Below are 17162 nucleotides of genomic sequence, written 5' to 3'. Positions count from 1 at the left end.
ATCAGAGTGAACAGGCAACCTACAGAATGGGAGAAAATTTTTGCAATCTACTCATCTGACAAAGGGCTAATATCCAGAATCTACAAAGAACTTAAACAAATTTACAAGAAAAAACAAACAACCCTATCAAAAAGTGGGCAAAGGATATGAACAGACACTTCTCAAAAGAAGACATTTATGCAGCCAACAGACACATGAAAAAATGCTCATCATCACTGGCCATCAGAGAAATGCAAATCAAAACCACAATGAGACACCATCTCACACCAGTTAGAATGGCGATCATTAAAAAGTCAGGAAACAACAGGTGCTGGAGAGGATGTGGAGAAATAGGAACACTTTTACAGTGTTGGTGGGACTGTAAACTAGTTCAACCACTGTGGAAGACAGTGTGGCGATTCCTCAGGGATCTAGAACTAGAAATACTATTTGACCCAGCCATCCCATTACTGGGTATATACTCAAAGGATTATAAATCATGCTGCTATAAAGACACATGCACACGTATGTTTACTGCGGTGCTATTCACAATAGCAAAGACTTGGAACCAACCCAAATGTCCATCAATGATAGACTGGATTAAGAAAATGTGGCACATATACACCATGGAATACTATGCAGCCATAAAAAAGGATGAGTTCATGTCCTTTGTAGGGACATGGATGAAGCTGGAAACCATCATTCTCAGCAAACTATCGCAAGGACAAAAAACCAAACACCGCATGTTCTCACTCACAGGTGAGAACTGAACAATGAGAACATGTGGAGACAGGAAGGGGAACATCACACACAGGGGCCTGTTGTGGGGTGGGGGGAGGGGGAGGGATAGCATTAGGAGATATACCTAATATAAATGATGAGTTAATGGGTGCAGCACACCAACATGGCACATGTATACATATGTAACAAACCTGCAAGTTGTGCACATGTACCCTAGAACTTAAAGTATAATAAAAAAAAAAAAGAAAAAGAAAAAAAAGAAAAGTTTATCGCATGGCTCGCAGACCTCTGTAAGGGGGAAGCCCAAAAAAAAAAAAAAAAGAATTTTGTGGCTTCATCTTATAGCTATTTCACTTTTCAGCCATATCCACACTGCCATTAAGCCCATCTGCTGAGTCTGTAATACTTTTTTCACTAATCAAAATTTTAATTTCCAAAGATAACGAATTGATTTTTATATGGTTAAAATACCTTTCACATTTCTCATGCACATTATTCTCATGTATGTAAGTGTACTCTTTATGCTTACAGATCTTAATCTGTGTTCCATTAACTATTTCCTAAATTATTACTTCTTTTATTTGTAGTTGGATAGTTCTATTTCAAGTGTATTGGTTTGCATCAAATACTTGGCAATTTTGGGTTCTATCTTAATTTTTTAATTTGTATCCCCCACATCTGTCTTAAACTACTGTATCTGCTTACCCCAGCCCATATCCAGTGGTTGCAGGGAAAGGGCAGATCACGCCACCAAGCAAAGTCTGCCAGTACCTAGTCTTCTGGGTATGAGGAATCCTTCTTCCTCCAAGATGTGCTCACCCTGGGCGCTATCCTATTAGCCTAAGCCTCCACAATTACTGATCCTAAATAAATAAATAAATAAAGGCAGATATCTCTGCTGTCACTGTGCACACATGGTGGAAGAGGTTTCAGAGTAACTACATATCCAATATTTACCAAGTCTCCCTTTCCATTGCCTGCATTCACTGGTTCTGAGCTTAAAGCACTACTGAAGCTTTTGCATGTATCTTCTCCTTAGATTATTCTGTACTATAGTTTTCTCTTACATTCCAATCACACCTATCTTCTTTGTTTCAGATACCTCATAACTTCTAGTTCACCAAAAGTACTCCCTTTGGTCTTCCACTTACCAGTGCATATAATGTATAATATCTAGTATAATAGAAAAAAATAAGGGCTTTAGAATCTGATGCCCCTACATTCCAATCCTGACTACTCTATTTTTTGGTTTGTGGGATCTCAGAGAAGTTACCTAACTACTCTGAGCCTGAGCCACCTTATCTGTTAAAACCTTAAATGAGATGAGTGCAAAGTGCCCAATAAAATGCCCAGCACACAGTAAACCCATAAATGTTAATTCTCTTATCCTCTTGCCTAAACCAAGGTTAACAACCCTGTGCTTAGAAGTAGCAGATTTCCATGATTCTGAGGTCAATATATTTTACAACTAACCTTTTTATTAAGATTTCTGATTATAGGTTTCTAACATATATGCACAGAGGTAAAGACTTTTGAATTATCTGACTGAGAAACAGTATTCTTCAGTAATGTCTAAAATTTGGCTACCAGAATACTTATCAAAATTGTAAGTTCATAAAAACAGCTCTTCTATATAAAGGGCAGCAGACTGTGCTTTTATTAGGTCACACTGAAACTAAAAAGCATGTCAGCATTATCCCCCAGAGTGATATTTAGCACAATGTAAAGCCTAGTGAAATAAGACAGCCATGAGGGCAAAACAATCAGCAATGGATATATCACTTTTGCTAGTGCTATTTTGCACAGATTATTTCATTTGTGAAAACTATAATGCCGTATCAGAATTCTCCACTACTTCAATCATATCTCCTTCAGAAAAATCAAATAAGGTTAAGAAGATTCAGTATGAAGACCCTTCTCCATTAAGCAAATTAGCAAATGATTATTGTGTAAATCAGTTTTATTATACTTCTTAATCTGACTTGCTATTGCACAGTTTATTAGGAAAATAAATTTTGGCTAGAACAAAACATTATTTTTTACAAATATTTACCTGATTGGATGTAGAGGTCAAAGACCTATAAATATTAGTTAGAAACAGCAGAGACCTTTCAAATAGCTTGGTCTGTAAAACTGCCTGTTAATTTTAACTTAGCTATTTAAGTTTCACTAAACTGGATTCTTTTTGAGAAATACAAATTATTCATCAATATCTACCCAATATTTCCTAAAAGAATTAGACCACAAAATCATTATCATACATTACTAGCTCTTAATGATTTATAATAATACAGAAATACTATTTTCCCATGAATTATATTTTACAAAGAAAGTAAAAGTATTACAGAAATCCTAAGGAGTAAATATCTATACACAAAAGTTCTTCTTTTGTTTCTTCAGCTATTTTGTTTAAATAAATTTTCAGGTCTCATAAACATTACGAATCTGCCTTAATCCATTTAGAAATCTTACTCAATATTTGTAAATGTTGTAATAAACATATAACTTACTTTCTGATGACAATTGCCCAGTCTTCTGTATAACTTCTTATACAGTCTCTAACATGTGGATCCATTTCACTATTTTAAAAAGGAAAATACATTTGTAATTTAGACGGGACAGCACTGATGTTCATTAATTTGGTTGCTACAATTGCTGTTTGCATAACAGGAAATGATGATGCTATAAGAAGTAGGCTCTAAATAAAATAATGGAAGGTAGCCTTTCTATAGTTCCTCTAAAGCCAAAAATAAGTCAATGTCTCCTTACCTTTCTTCAGGTACAGCTGAAACAAGAGTTCTGCAGTCCCGAGGACTATAAACAACTTCAATATCATCTGGAGGAAATTCAATCAAATCCCGTAAAGGCCCAGAATCCACAGCCAAAGGATGAGTAATGAGGTAATCTTCCAAATCCACTGGATCTACTGCTTCGGTAAGGGGCACCTTTGTAAAACGTTGGGATAAGAGATGGGTAGAAAACAAGAGGTGAATGTAATAATTTTAAAACTTCAGGCAAATAACATTTTTTTAAATAAAAGCTTTTAATCTAGTTCTTTCTAAAATTTTCACGGATATTCAACCAGATGCACTAAAGAAAACACAAAGTGTTACCCTTCTTGTACTCCTTGATGTTTTGGGTCATACTCTCTTTAATGTCCTTGCTGACACTTTGCCCAGAACTCTCACATAAAAACACTAGTAAGAATTAACAGTTTTATTCTACTTTATAGTTGATAAAGTACTCACTGGAAGGATTATTTTTGCTTTTTTATATCTTTGGATATTAAAAAAAAGTAAGTTGCTACGTTTCTAAACAGTGCTCTTACTTTATTTCTTGTTTTTGTTGATTATCCTAGTAAAAACATATAATCAGACTGGGGTAGGCTAAAAAATGTCCCTCCAAAAATTCTCCACATCCTAACACATGGGCCCTGTACATGTCACCTTATATGGGAAAAAATAAAAAATAAAACAGTCTTTGCAGATGTAATTAAGGATCTTAAAACGGGAGTATTATGCTGGATTATCCAGGTGGTTTCTAAATGCAATCACATATATCCTCATGAGGAGACAGAGGGAGATTAGGCTATACACAGAGAGAAAAAAAGTTGTATAAAGATGAAAAAGAGAGAGATTTGAATATTCTGGCCTTGAAGATAGAGATGATGTGATCACAAGTCAAGGAATGCCAAAGCCATCAGAATTTGGAAGAGACAAGGAACTGATACTCCAGGAGAAATCTGAAGAAAGCACAGCCCTGCCAAAACCTTATTTTAGTCCAGTGATACTGATTTCAGACTTTTGGCCTCTAGCACTGTGAGAGAATAAATTTCTTTTGTTTTAAGCCACCCAGTTTGTAGTACTTTGTTACAGTAGCCATACGAAAGGAATACACAGGCCCTATTAAAACTACCCATTAATAATAATAAAAGACTGGTAGCATTCTTCAGCCAAGTTTTTAACAAGATACTTTTTAATAAAATACCATACTTCTTATCTAGTTCGAAAAAGAAAAAAATATTCAGACAAACCTATAAAGGATATATAACAAACATGCAGTTATAGACCAATGAAAATAAGAACATGTTATTTCTCAGGATAGTCATCTGGAATAAAAACACGGAAACCTGCCTCTGTGCAGGTGCACATTATTAAACAGAATGTGCTTTAACCTATGCTTCTTTGGACTGAACTTTTTTTTTCTTTTCTTTTTTTTTTTTTTTTTTTTTGAGACGGGCTCTTTCTCTGTCATTCAGGCTAGAGTGCAATGGTGCAATTTCAGCTCACTGCAACCTTTGCTTCCTGGACTCAAGGGATTCTCCCACCTCAGCCTCCCAAGTAGCTGGGATTACAGGCGTGAGCTACCATGCCTCGCTAATTTTTGTGTTTTTTTGTAGAGACAGGGTCTCGCCATGTTGCCCAGGCTAACTTTGGAACTCCTGAGCTCAAGCAATCCGCCTGCTTCGGCCTCCCGAAGTACTGGGATTACAGGTGTGAGCCACGGCGCCCAGCCTGGACTTAACATTTTAAAGATATTGAGTAAAATAATAAATAACACATCTTAAACACTCAAAAGATAGTAGTTATTTATCATTATCAGTATATGCCATCTCATTTAAACTTCCCCCAAACCCTGTAAGTTAGATATAATTACTATTTCAATTCTACAAATAAGGGCATTTGTGCTCAAAAAAGTTAACCAACATCTGAAAATATAATAGCCACAAAATGGTAGAGCAGAAATTTGAAACTGGGTTTTCGAGCTCTAAAATTTTTTCTATGATTTTTTCTCTCCTAAGCCTTCTACCTTACCTATCTTATTAAGTACAAATTATTCTATGATGTTCTTAACAAAGAAAAAGAAAGCAATCCAACAGGAAAAGAGAAATCTTCTTCAACCATTGTTATTAGAACTGGATATCCACATATAAAAAATGAACCCCAATCTGTATCACAACATATACAAAAATTAAACAGAGATGGATCACAGACACAAACATACATGCTTAAAACTATAAAGCTATTTGAAGAAAACACAGCAAAATGTCCTTACAATTTGGGAGTAGGCCAAGTTTTCTTACACATGAAAAAAGAATAATCATAAAAGAAAAGTTTGATTCCTTAAAAGACACTGTTAAGAAAATGATGAACAAGCCACACTAAGAGAAAGTATTTACAAAACATTTGATAAAGGACTAGTAATTAGAATATATGAAGAAGTCCTGTATCTCAATAATTTTTTAAAAAGCCAAACCCTCAAATAAATGGGAAAAAATAAAGCACATAAAAGAGTGCTCAAACATCAAAAGTCACTAGGGGGTACTTTCCCTTCTGGAAAGATGAAGTAGAAGTACTTTTCTCTATTCTTTCCACTAAGTACAACAGCCTAGATATTACATAGAAAACAAACCTAAGAAGACTCTGAAAGGTATAGAGAAAAAGGCTGGCCAGCAGGGACATCAGAACCCAGGGAATGGCATGACAGTGAGTTACTTCAATTTTGCCTTATACATTCCAGACTTAGAACCAGAAAAGCCCACCACCCAGAATACACCAAGAAGCCCTAGGGGTGGGAGGGCGGGGGTGGGGTGGGGAGCCTATTTTCCCCAGCCAAAAGATCAAAAAAGAAGCAGCCTGACAAAACAAAAAACATTTAGACTATAACTGCACAAAGGCCAAGTGGGGAGCTAGATTTCTTCCCTCTCAAAGCTGTAACAAGGCATCCCAACTCTCCCCACCAGGGTAGTATCAGAGAAGCACAAGTAGGGTGTTCGGATTTTCCTGTCTACCGAGCAATAATGAATCTCTTACTCCCAAAGTCTCAGTAGAGACCACTAAGGGAATCTGGACATCAACTCCTATGAAGCAGCAACATGGCTCCTCTTTCCTTTATCACTTGGGAACTGTCAGAGAAGGTCTAGTGGAGAGTAAGTACGTTCACCAATGCCTAGTGTAACAAGGTCACACACCCTTGGGTGTCAGTGGTGGCCATGTGAGGAACAGTAAGGAGCACTACTACCCTTCCCAGCTAAATAGTGTGGGCTGTGGTCCAGTAGAAGTGGGAACCCTCCCTCCTGCTCAACAGTAAGTAACAAGGAGTCCTTCCCCTCCTTGTATACCAAAAGAAGACAAGTAAGAAATCTGAACTTCTACTCCGTCTGGCCAAAACAAGATAGCATCCACCTATAACTAGAGCAATATCAAAGAAAACCAGCTAAAATATGTTTAAATAAGACCTAGAAATTAACAACATAAGACCCAAAAGGTCCAAGTTCCAATAAAAAAATCTCTCATCATACTAAGAATGAGGAAAATCTTAACTCTAATGAAAAAGACAACTTATAGATGTTAATACCAAGATAAGTGATCTTAGCATTATATGACAAAGATTTCAAGGCAAACATCAGAAAAATAATTCAACAGCAATTGTAAACACTCTTAAAATAAATGAAAAACCAGAAACTCTCTGTAAAGAAACAAAGTCTCGGCAAAGAAACAGAAGATATAAAGAACTAAATGGAAATTTTAGAACTGAAAATTCAACAGACAAATTCAATAGCAGAAAAGAGGGGACAGAGGAGGTAAAAATCAGCTACCTTGAAGAAAGAAAAATAGAAATTATCCAATCTGAACAGCATTAAAAGAAAAACAGAGTGAAAAATCAAAACAAAACAAAAACAAAAATAAAAAGCATCTTCAGGGACAAACTACACTAAAATATCCAATACTGGCATCACCAGAGTCCTAGAAAGTGAGAAAAAAGAAGGCAGGGCTGAAATATATCTGAAAAAACAATGGCTGAAAACTTCTAAATTTCATAAAAAGACATAAGCCTACAAACTCAAGAAGCTAAGCAAACCTTAAACAGGATAAACCCAAAGAAATATGTACCATGACACAGCAACCAAATTTAGACAAAGAAAAAAAAAAAGAAAGAAAAGAAAAAAGAAAGGCCAGGTGCAGTGGCTCACACCTGTAATCCTAGCACTTTGGGAGGCAGAGGCAGGCAGATCACCTGAGGTTAGGAGTTCGAGACCAGCCTGGCGAACATGGCAAAACCCTGTCTCTACTAAAAATATAAAAATTAGCCAGGCACGGTGGCGGGCACCTATAATCCCAGCTACTCGGGAGGCTGCGGCATGAGAATCGCTTGAATCTGCCTCCAGGAGGCAGAGGTTGCAGTGAGTCAAGACTGCACCACTGCACTCCAGTCTGGGGGACAGAGCGAGACTCAGTCTCCAAAATAAAATAAAATAAAACAAAATCTTGAAAGCAGTGAGGAGAAAACGACACATTACCTCTAGGAGGAAAAAATTCAACCTAGATTTCTCATAAAAAATCATGGCAGTCAAAAGAAAGTGGCACAACATTTTTCAAGTGCTGAAAGAAAATAACTGACCACCTGGAATTTTAGATCCTGCAAATATCCTTGAAGAATGAAGGGGAAGGCCGGGCGCAGTAGCTCATGGCTGTAATCCCAGCACTTTGGGAGGCCAAGGCAGGTGGATCGACTGAGCTCAGGAGTTCAAGGCCAGCCTGGGAAACATGGCAAGACCTCAACTATACCAAAAATTTACAAAAAATTAGCCAGGCATGGTGGCATGCACCTGTGGTCCCAGCTACTCCGATGGCTGAGGCGGGAGAATTACTTGAGCCTGGGAGGCAGAGGTTGCAGTAAGGTGAGATTGCACCACTACACTCCACCCTGGGTGACAGAGTGAGACCCCTGTCTCAAAAGAGAAAAAAAAAAAAAATGAAGGGGAAATCAAGACATACTCCGATAAAATAAAACTAAGAGACTCTGTCACCAGCAGATCTATTCTAAAAGAATGGCTAAAAGAAATTCCTTAAACCAAAAGGAAATAATAAAAGGTATCTGGAAATATAATAAAAGGTATCTGGAAATATTAGGAAGGAAAAACAAACACAGCACAAGCAAAAAATATAGGTAAATACAATAGACTTTCCTTTTCCTCTTGACTTTTCTAAATTGTCCAGTATGATTCTAAGTGTTTATAGAAAAATGTTTAAGACAATTATATACAGGAGAGGGTAAAGGGATGTAAAAATAGGTAAGGTTTCTACACTTTACTCAAACTGGTAATATATCAACACCAATACTGTGATAAGTCATGGATATAACACAATACCTTGTGCAGCCACTAAAAAAGCTATACAAAGAGATACTCTCCACAACACTATAAATCAAAATGGAATTCTAAAAAATGTTTAGGTAACCCCAGAGAAGTAGAAAAAAAGAAAACAGAGAGATGAAAAATAGAGAATAAACAAAAAATAAAATGGTAGATTTAAACCCTAACAGAGTAACAACATTAAATTACAAATTTATACATTGTATTATAAATGTAAATGTAAACAGTAAGAGATTAGCAGAATGGACTTTAAAATATGACCTAACAATGTGGTATCTACAAATAACTCACTTCAAATAACACAACATAGGTAGGTTGAAAATAGAAGTATGGAAAAAGATATACCAGGCGACAATTATTCAAAAGAAAGCCGGAGTGGCTAAGTTAATAAGGGAAAACACAGACTTCAGAGCAAAGAACCGTATCAAATAGAGAGGGACATTACCTTCATTATAAAAGGAATGATCCAAGAGGACATAGCAATCTTAAATGTGTATGTACTAAATAACAGAGTTATACTCTGTGTATGTACTAAATAACAGAGCTATAAAGTAGGTGTAGCAAAAACTGATTGAACTGAAAGAAGAAATAAGACATATCACAATTATACTTGCAGAATTCAAGAGATCTCTTTTCTGCAGATTCTAGAAAATCAACAAGGATACAGTATAATTCAAAAGCACCATCAACCAACAGATCTAACTGACATTTATAGAACACTCCACCCGATGACAACAGAATATACATTCTTTACAAAGGTCCCAAAAGTATACACCAAGACAGACCATACTCTGACCCATAAAACAAACTTCAACAAATTTAAAAAGAACTGAAATCAGACAGAATGTGTTCTCTGACTATAGTAGAATCAAACTAGAAAGTGGCAACAGAAAGATAATAGGAAAATCTTCAAACACTTAGAAATTAAACATACTTCTGAATAATCCATGAGTTACAAAAGTCTGAAAAATGAAATGAAAAAATACATTGAACTAAATGAAAATACAACATAAAATTTGCAGATAGGGAAATGTAAACCAAAAGTATAAGTGAGATACCACTTGGTACCCATTAGAATGGCTATTATTTTTAAAATGGTTAATAACAAGTGTGGACAACAATATGGAGAAATTTGAACCCTTGTGCATTGACGGTGGAAATGTAAAATGATACAGTTGCTAAGAAAAACAGATTGGTGGCTCCTCAAAAAGCATACAATAAACACAGAATTACTCTATGATCTAGCAATTCCAGTTCTAGGTATATACCCAAAAGAACTGAAAACAGTAAATCAAAAAGCTAATTGTACTCTCAAGTTCATAGCAGCATTATTCACAATAGCCAAAAGTTTGCAAACAACCCCAATGTCCATCAAAATTAATGAATAAACAAAATGTGGCATATACATATAATGGAGTACTATTCAGCCTTAAAAATGAATTAAATCAGCCAGGCATGGTGGCTCACATCTGTAATCCCAACACTTTGGGAGGCCAAAGAGGATCACTTGAACCCAGGAGTTCAAGACCAGCCTAGGCAACATAGTGAGACCCTGTCTCTATAAAAAATACAAAAATTAGCCAGGCATGATGGCATGCGCATGTAGTCCCAACTACTCAGGAGGCTGATATGGGAGGATCACTTGAGCCTGGAAGGTCAAGGCTATAGTGAGCTATGATGGTACCATGGTACTCAGCCTCGATGATAAAGCAAGAACCTGTCTGAAAAAAAAAAAAAAGATACAGGCCACAACCTGAATAAACCTTTAAAACATTCTGCTAAGTAAAATAAGCTAGACACAAAAGGACAAATACTGTATGATTCCACTTACATCAGGTACACAGAAGAGGCAAATTCATAAAGGCAAAGAGAATATATTATCAGGAGTTGGGAAGGGGGGAAAATGGGAAGTTATTGTTTAATGGGTACAGGGTTTCAGTTTGGGATAATGAAAAAGTTCTAGAGATAAATAGTGGTGATGGTTGTACAATACTGTAAATGTACTTAATGCCAGTGAATTGTATAAATAAAACTGGTTAGAATGGTAAATTTTATGTTATGTATATTTTACCACTATATCTATTATATATACAAATATAGCATGTAAGTATATATTATACATATATAAATATTTTTTTAAATTCAATTTTTTTTCTAATTCAGCGTTTTTTGCCCAGATATTATTTCTAGGGCAGTATACAGCTCAGAATTTAAAATGTCACAAATAAATACTCAGTGAAAATAATGACAAAACCTGGGAAGTCGCTACCTATGACTAATTCAATGGGTTCATGGATTCTAGGTCCTAGTGATGTGGAAGGACAATTGGAGTCAGGGTACCAGAACAAGAAGGCCATAAAGATAAGAGGTGGTGATCAGAGAGTGGGAAGTGTAAAACTAAGATTACATATGGGTTATAGTTATTTATAATGACAAAAATCTAAGGTCTGATTATAGAAATTTTGAGTAGTTAAGGTGTAATTCAGGATGCAAAATAATATCACTGGAAGAGAGGCGTTCAAGACACCAAGAGCATTTTGGAAGGATTATCTCCATGTACATTGAAATCAGCCAAAAATCCATATATTCTAAAATTTCTGCAATTAGCATGTTACTGTAATTAAAAGTAAACTTCATGTTTTCAAATTTTAGTAACACAAACATTATATTATTATAAGTCGATCAAACTGTTATTTCCCAGTTTGTTCAATAACACGTACCCTTTCACAGCTAAATGGAAAATGCTAATATATAACTCCACCCTATCATGCTTATTTGCTTTTTTTAGTTTCCCACAGCATTTTGTAAAAATGACCTCTAATTTTAAGACAAATGGAGGTATGTTTTTAATTCATATTTCTAATATAATAAATATTATTTTTTATCAAAACTGAATTTCCTCATGCCAGCTTCTTTAATAAGAGAACATTTATGTCTCTGACACAGTACTGGGCTTACAGTAATAATTCAATAAATATAAATTCATTTATCTTAAAGGGGACAGATAATACTACAAACCCAAATAATTTACTTCGGTGCTTGTTTCTAGAATAGATTCCTAAATTTCCACATAATGAATCACCTTCAGTCTTTAAAAGTTCTAGGGCCGGACGCGGTGGCTCACACCTGTAATCCCAGCAATTTGGGAGGCCGAGGAAGGTGGATCACAAGGTCAGGAGTTCAAGACCAGCCTGGCCAATATGGTAAAACCTCGTCTCTACTAAAAATACAAAAATTAGCTGGGCATGGTGGCACATGCCTGTAGTCCCAGCTACTCGGGAGGCTAAGGCAAGAGAATCACTGGAACCCAGTGAGCCGAGAACGCGCCACTGCACTCCAGCCTGGGCGACAGAGTGAGACTCGGTCTCAAAAAAAGAAGAAAAAAAAGTTCTAAATGTAAAATTCCAGGATTGATTAAATCCTGACTATAAAGTTTCAGAGTTGGCTAGGAAACTAGCAATTCTATAACACCCCCAACATCCTCTCCCAACTCAGATTTCAACAAAATGAGGTAACAAGTAAGGTTATGAGACTAATGACGGAACCCAATTAGCTCTTATCTTTCCACTATTTTTTCATGGCCTAGTCAATCATACACCAATAAGAGACTATATTTTGAATACGTTACTTACTGTGGTGTGATGGGATATATTGCCAACAATATTAAGGTTTTTGAGCAGTTGGGGAGAACCACTATATTGTCCGGAGATCTGCTTCCTAACTTCGGCTGCCACCGTTCTACAATGAAGAAAGCAAAAACATACGCATTATTGAAAAAAAAAAAAACTAAACTAGTTTAAAATGGAGGGAAGCTAAATACATTAAAGATTCGTTTAAAGAAAAACAAAATCTCAGCATAACAATAAGGCTAGAAATTCATTAAATATTTTAGGAAATGCTTTTCTAGTTTATAATTACATTACAACGTCTTATGTTGATGTAGGGTACAAGACTGACAGACAACCCATATGAGGTTTTTTCTTATATGGCATTTTAGGGAACACACTTTGGCCTACAATAGAGCTGCAACTATAGAGCTGGCTCTATAGTTGGGAGCTATAAAAAGATGTGTATATTAAAATGTATATACTTTAAAGTATACAGTTAAAATGTATATTAAATTAAAATATATATACTTTAAAGTATAAGAATTAGGAATAAAAAACTCTAGAGTGTTTTCAAGCTAATGATTTAATTCAGAGCCCTGACCATCTTGGTCCCCATTAGAGTTTCCAGCTGAGTTTCAAGATAATCTCATTTTCCTAAAAGTATCCAGATTTAAGATATAATCTTTTCTCCTGCTTCTCTTCAATTCCTCCTTCCTTCTTTCATATTCAATCATTTCACACACTTTTACTGAGCACTGTTATGAGCCAACTACACAACTGGAAATGTTTACACAAAAATAAGAGTTATCATTCTTTAGGGCTTAAGATACTGAATTAGCTCAACCTTTCAAGTAGGTGACTTGAGGTACTTTATATATTTGCGTTTTAAAAGGCTAACTTCCTATTCATAATTGCCAAACTTTGGAAGCATCAAGCTATCCTTCAATGGGTAACTGGATAAACAACTGTGTTACATCTATACAATGAAGTATTATTCAATGATAAAAAGAAATGAGTTATCAAGCCATGAAAGACATAGAGGAACCTTAAAAGAATATTGCTAAGTGAAAGAAGCCAATCTGTATGATTCCAACTATATTTTATTCTGAAGAAGGCAAAACTATGGAAGACAGTAAAAAGACCAGTGGTTGTCAGGGGCTAGAGTGGGGACAAGAAAGGAAGAATGAATAAGTAGAAATAGGGTGATATGGTTTAACTGTGTCCCTACCCAAATCTCATCTTGAATTATAGCTCCCATAATTCCCATGTGTTGTGGGAGGGACCCTGTGAGAGAAAACTGAATCATGGGGGCAGTTTCCCCCATACTGTTCTCGTGGTAGTGAAGAAGTCTCATGAGATCTGATGGTTTTATAAGGGGTTTCCCCTTTCGCTTGGCTCTCATTCTCTCTTGCCAGCCACCATGTAAGATGTCCCTCTGCTCCTCCTTCGTCTTCTGCCATGATTGTGAGGCCTCCCCAGCCATGTGGAACTACGAGTCCATTAAACCACTTTCCTTTATGAATTACCCAGTCTCAGATATATCTTTATTAGCAGCATGACAAAAAAACTCCTACACGGGATGTTTCAGACAATGAAACTTTTAGTTAATAACAATGTACATCAATATTAGCTCATCAATTATAACAAATGTACCACACTAATGCAAGATGCTAACTGGAGAAATTTGGGAGAGAAGAGAGAATGTATAAGAACTTTGTATACTTTCCATTCATTTTTCTGTAAACCTAAAACTGCCCCCTCCCAAAAAAGTCTACTAGTTTAAAAAAAAAAAAAAAGTTAACGACAAGGGAGGAAGACAACAGCACCAAAGCACCAAGAAAACAATTAGAGGTTAGAGCTGAAATCTGGAGACAGAATGAAATCTTTGAGAGGGAGAATAGATTCAGGAGAGGGCAAAGGGCAAATTATGTAATCCTTTGTCTGAAAAGACAGGAACATTCACTTCACTTTAGGACTCCATTAGGGCTTTTATTTATTTACTTGAAACAGAGTCTCACTGTTGCCCATGCTGGAGTGCAGTGGCGCGATCTCGGCTCACCAAAACCTCCGCCTTCCAGGTTCAAGCGATTCTCCTGCCTCAGCTTCCCAAGTGGCTGGAATTACAGGCATGCACCACCACGCCTAGCTAATTTTTTTGTATTTTTAGTAGAGACGGGGCTTCGCCATGTTGACCAGGCTGGTCTCGAACTCCTGACCTCAGGTGATCCACCCACCTTGGTCTCCCAAAGTGCTGGGATTACAGGCAGGAGCCACCGTGCCTAGCCTCATTAGGGATTTTAATGAAGCCTATATAATGTGAGTATTCATTATTATGTTTGGCTTGAAGTCCTTACATATCCTGATCCTCTCATCGAAGCTGAGATGAGACTATGTAAAAGCCTTTAAAAAGACACAAAACAGGCCAGGCGCGGTGGCTCACGCCTGTAATCCCAGCACTTTAGGAGGCCAAGGCCAGCAGATCACGAGGTCAAGAAATCGGGACCATCCTGAACAACGTGGTGAAACCCCGCCTCTACTAAAAATACAAAAATTAGCCAGGCGTGGTGGTGCCTTGGCTGTAGTCCCAGCTACTTGGGAGGCTGAGGCAGGAGAATCGCTTGAATCCACGGAGGTTGCGGTGAGCCGAGATCACGTCAAGCCGAGATTGCGCCACTGCACTCCAGCCTGGTGACAGAGCGAGACTCCATCTCAAAAAAAAAAAAAAAAAAAGAAAAGGACACAAAATAAACTTTCTACCTCCCTCATTGCTACTCACCTCACTCTACCAATCTCAGCACTAGCTCAGTGTTTCTGGGGCTAAATCATGAGTAAACTGAATAGTAAACTGCTGTATTTCATCAAATACAAGATATCACTGGCCGGGAACAGTGGCTCACACCAGTAAACCCAGCACTTTAGGAGGCCGAGGCGGGCGGATCACAAGGTCATGAGATCAGGACCATCCTGGCTAACATGGTGAAACCCCGTCTCTATTAAAAATACAAAAAAATTAGCCAGACGTGGTAGTGGGCACCTGTAGTCCCAGCTACTTGGGAGGCTGATGCAGGAGAATGGTGAGAACCCAGGAGGCAGAGCTTGCAGTAAGCTGAGATTGCACCACTGCACTCCAGCCTGGGCGACAGAGTGAGACTCTGTCACAAAAATAAATAAATAAAAATTTAAAAAATCACTAACTGTTAAGAAATGACATTACTCCATGTACAGCTAATAAATAAAAACTTTGCCAATTAACCACCATACCATCAGTTAATTGAAGATTTCAGATGTTAAAATGTGAAATTTAAAATAATGAAACATAGTTACTTCAAAAAGAGGCAATCTTTTGTTTAATAACAGACATAAAAACGATAATCCTCATATTCCAAATATCTTTCTACATGACATTAATTTCCCCCCAAAAAAGAAAATCTATTAATTTGAAAATAAGCTGTGATAATGCAACAAGAACCATTTCCAAACTGAGCTATAGTAGCCATAAAAATATGTGCAACCCAGACAAGGGATTATTTACAACTGGGACCTTCTGCAAAGATTTCATAAAATGGTAGTGAAGGAATCTTCCCAAATAAAAAAAACTCTATCTCTTAACCATATCATGATCCAAAGTATGCAAGAAAGAAATGTTAATGAATAAATATAAGCCCTGATACCAGTTAAAATCCTTTATCAGAGGTTACTTTTTCCAATCAGATTTTTTCTTACTCCTAGTGATAGCTCAGAAAGAAAAACAAGGTAGTCTTTTTTCCTTCTAATGAACCATTAATATTAACTGCAAAGTAGAAAAGGTCAAAAATTCTGTAGTTACTTATGCCCCTAAATTATAATATGAAAAAACCTTCTATCCCTCCCAAGAAAACATGATCCAGTATTTGACCTATTTATCTCTTTATCCACTCTCTCCATTCCTACAAGCTACGTATGTCAACACACATTACAGTTTTCACAAAAGCAAGCATCCGCTCAGGCCATTCATTATATGATGTTGGAAATAACTAGCAAAAGACCCACATTCCGAGAGAAAATTATGTTGCATTTAACCTTTCTTCTAACCCACTCCTACTTTCAGACACCCTATCTAGCCATGATTTCCAGAATGAACCAAGGGGTGATAAGGCCAATCTGCGCCTGCCTCTCTCTAGTCATTCTTCATGGGACCAGAAGTAAAGCCTGAGAAAAGATGAATAAGGAGAGTTCATACTAAAGTCATAAGAAAGTTTAGTTGAGCTGCTCCTATAAAGTCACAAAAAAAATAGCTGGAATGTACTATGTTAAATAATAAGGTATCTTGGAACTGGCATTATTTGTATCTGAGATAGAAGTCAGGGAAGAAATGAAGGGTAAAGGATATATCAGGGACAAAGAAAAAAAGGACTAGCTAAAAATCCCCAAAAGAAAAGGAAGAGAGCAGCTGACACTGCAGTAGTGTAACTATCTAAGTTCAAAACTGATGAATGATGGGTTGTATCAGAGTGTTAGAACTGAGTTGGAATTAACAATAAAGAAAACAAGTGAAACCCCATCTCTACTAAAAATACAAAAATTAGCTGGGCATGGTGGTGCGTGCCTGCAGTCCCAGCTACTTGGGAGGCTGAGGCAGGAGAATTGCTTGAACCTGGGAGGTGGAGAGGTTGCAGTGAGCCTAGATCACGTGACTGCAC

At 36.8% G+C, this 17162-nt stretch overlaps 1 protein-coding gene across 19 annotated transcripts in view; it reads right to left on the bottom strand.

Annotated features, from left to right (window-relative positions):
- Positions 1-17162, bottom strand: part of DOCK7 (dedicator of cytokinesis 7) — a 233712-nt gene that overhangs the window by 196182 nt on the left and 20368 nt on the right. For all 19 annotated transcript variants that reach the window (XM_063817185.1, XM_063817188.1, XM_063817192.1 and 16 more), the window contains 3 exons: positions 12508-12613; positions 3490-3665; positions 3231-3299 (listed from right to left, as the gene is read on the bottom strand). In XM_063817185.1, the coding sequence (XP_063673255.1) occupies positions 3231-3295 (65 nt within the window). In that variant the 5' untranslated portion in view covers positions 3296-3299; positions 3490-3665; positions 12508-12613. The remainder of the gene's footprint in view (positions 1-3230; positions 3300-3489; positions 3666-12507; positions 12614-17162) is intronic.

The sequence above is a fragment of the Pan troglodytes genome, chromosome 1, assembly GCF_028858775.2.
Source record: "Pan troglodytes isolate AG18354 chromosome 1, NHGRI_mPanTro3-v2.0_pri, whole genome shotgun sequence".
Classification (NCBI taxonomy): domain Eukaryota; kingdom Metazoa; phylum Chordata; class Mammalia; order Primates; family Hominidae; genus Pan; species Pan troglodytes.
Note: the sequence above shows the minus strand (reverse complement) of the source record. Positions and strands in the feature narration are given on the sequence as shown.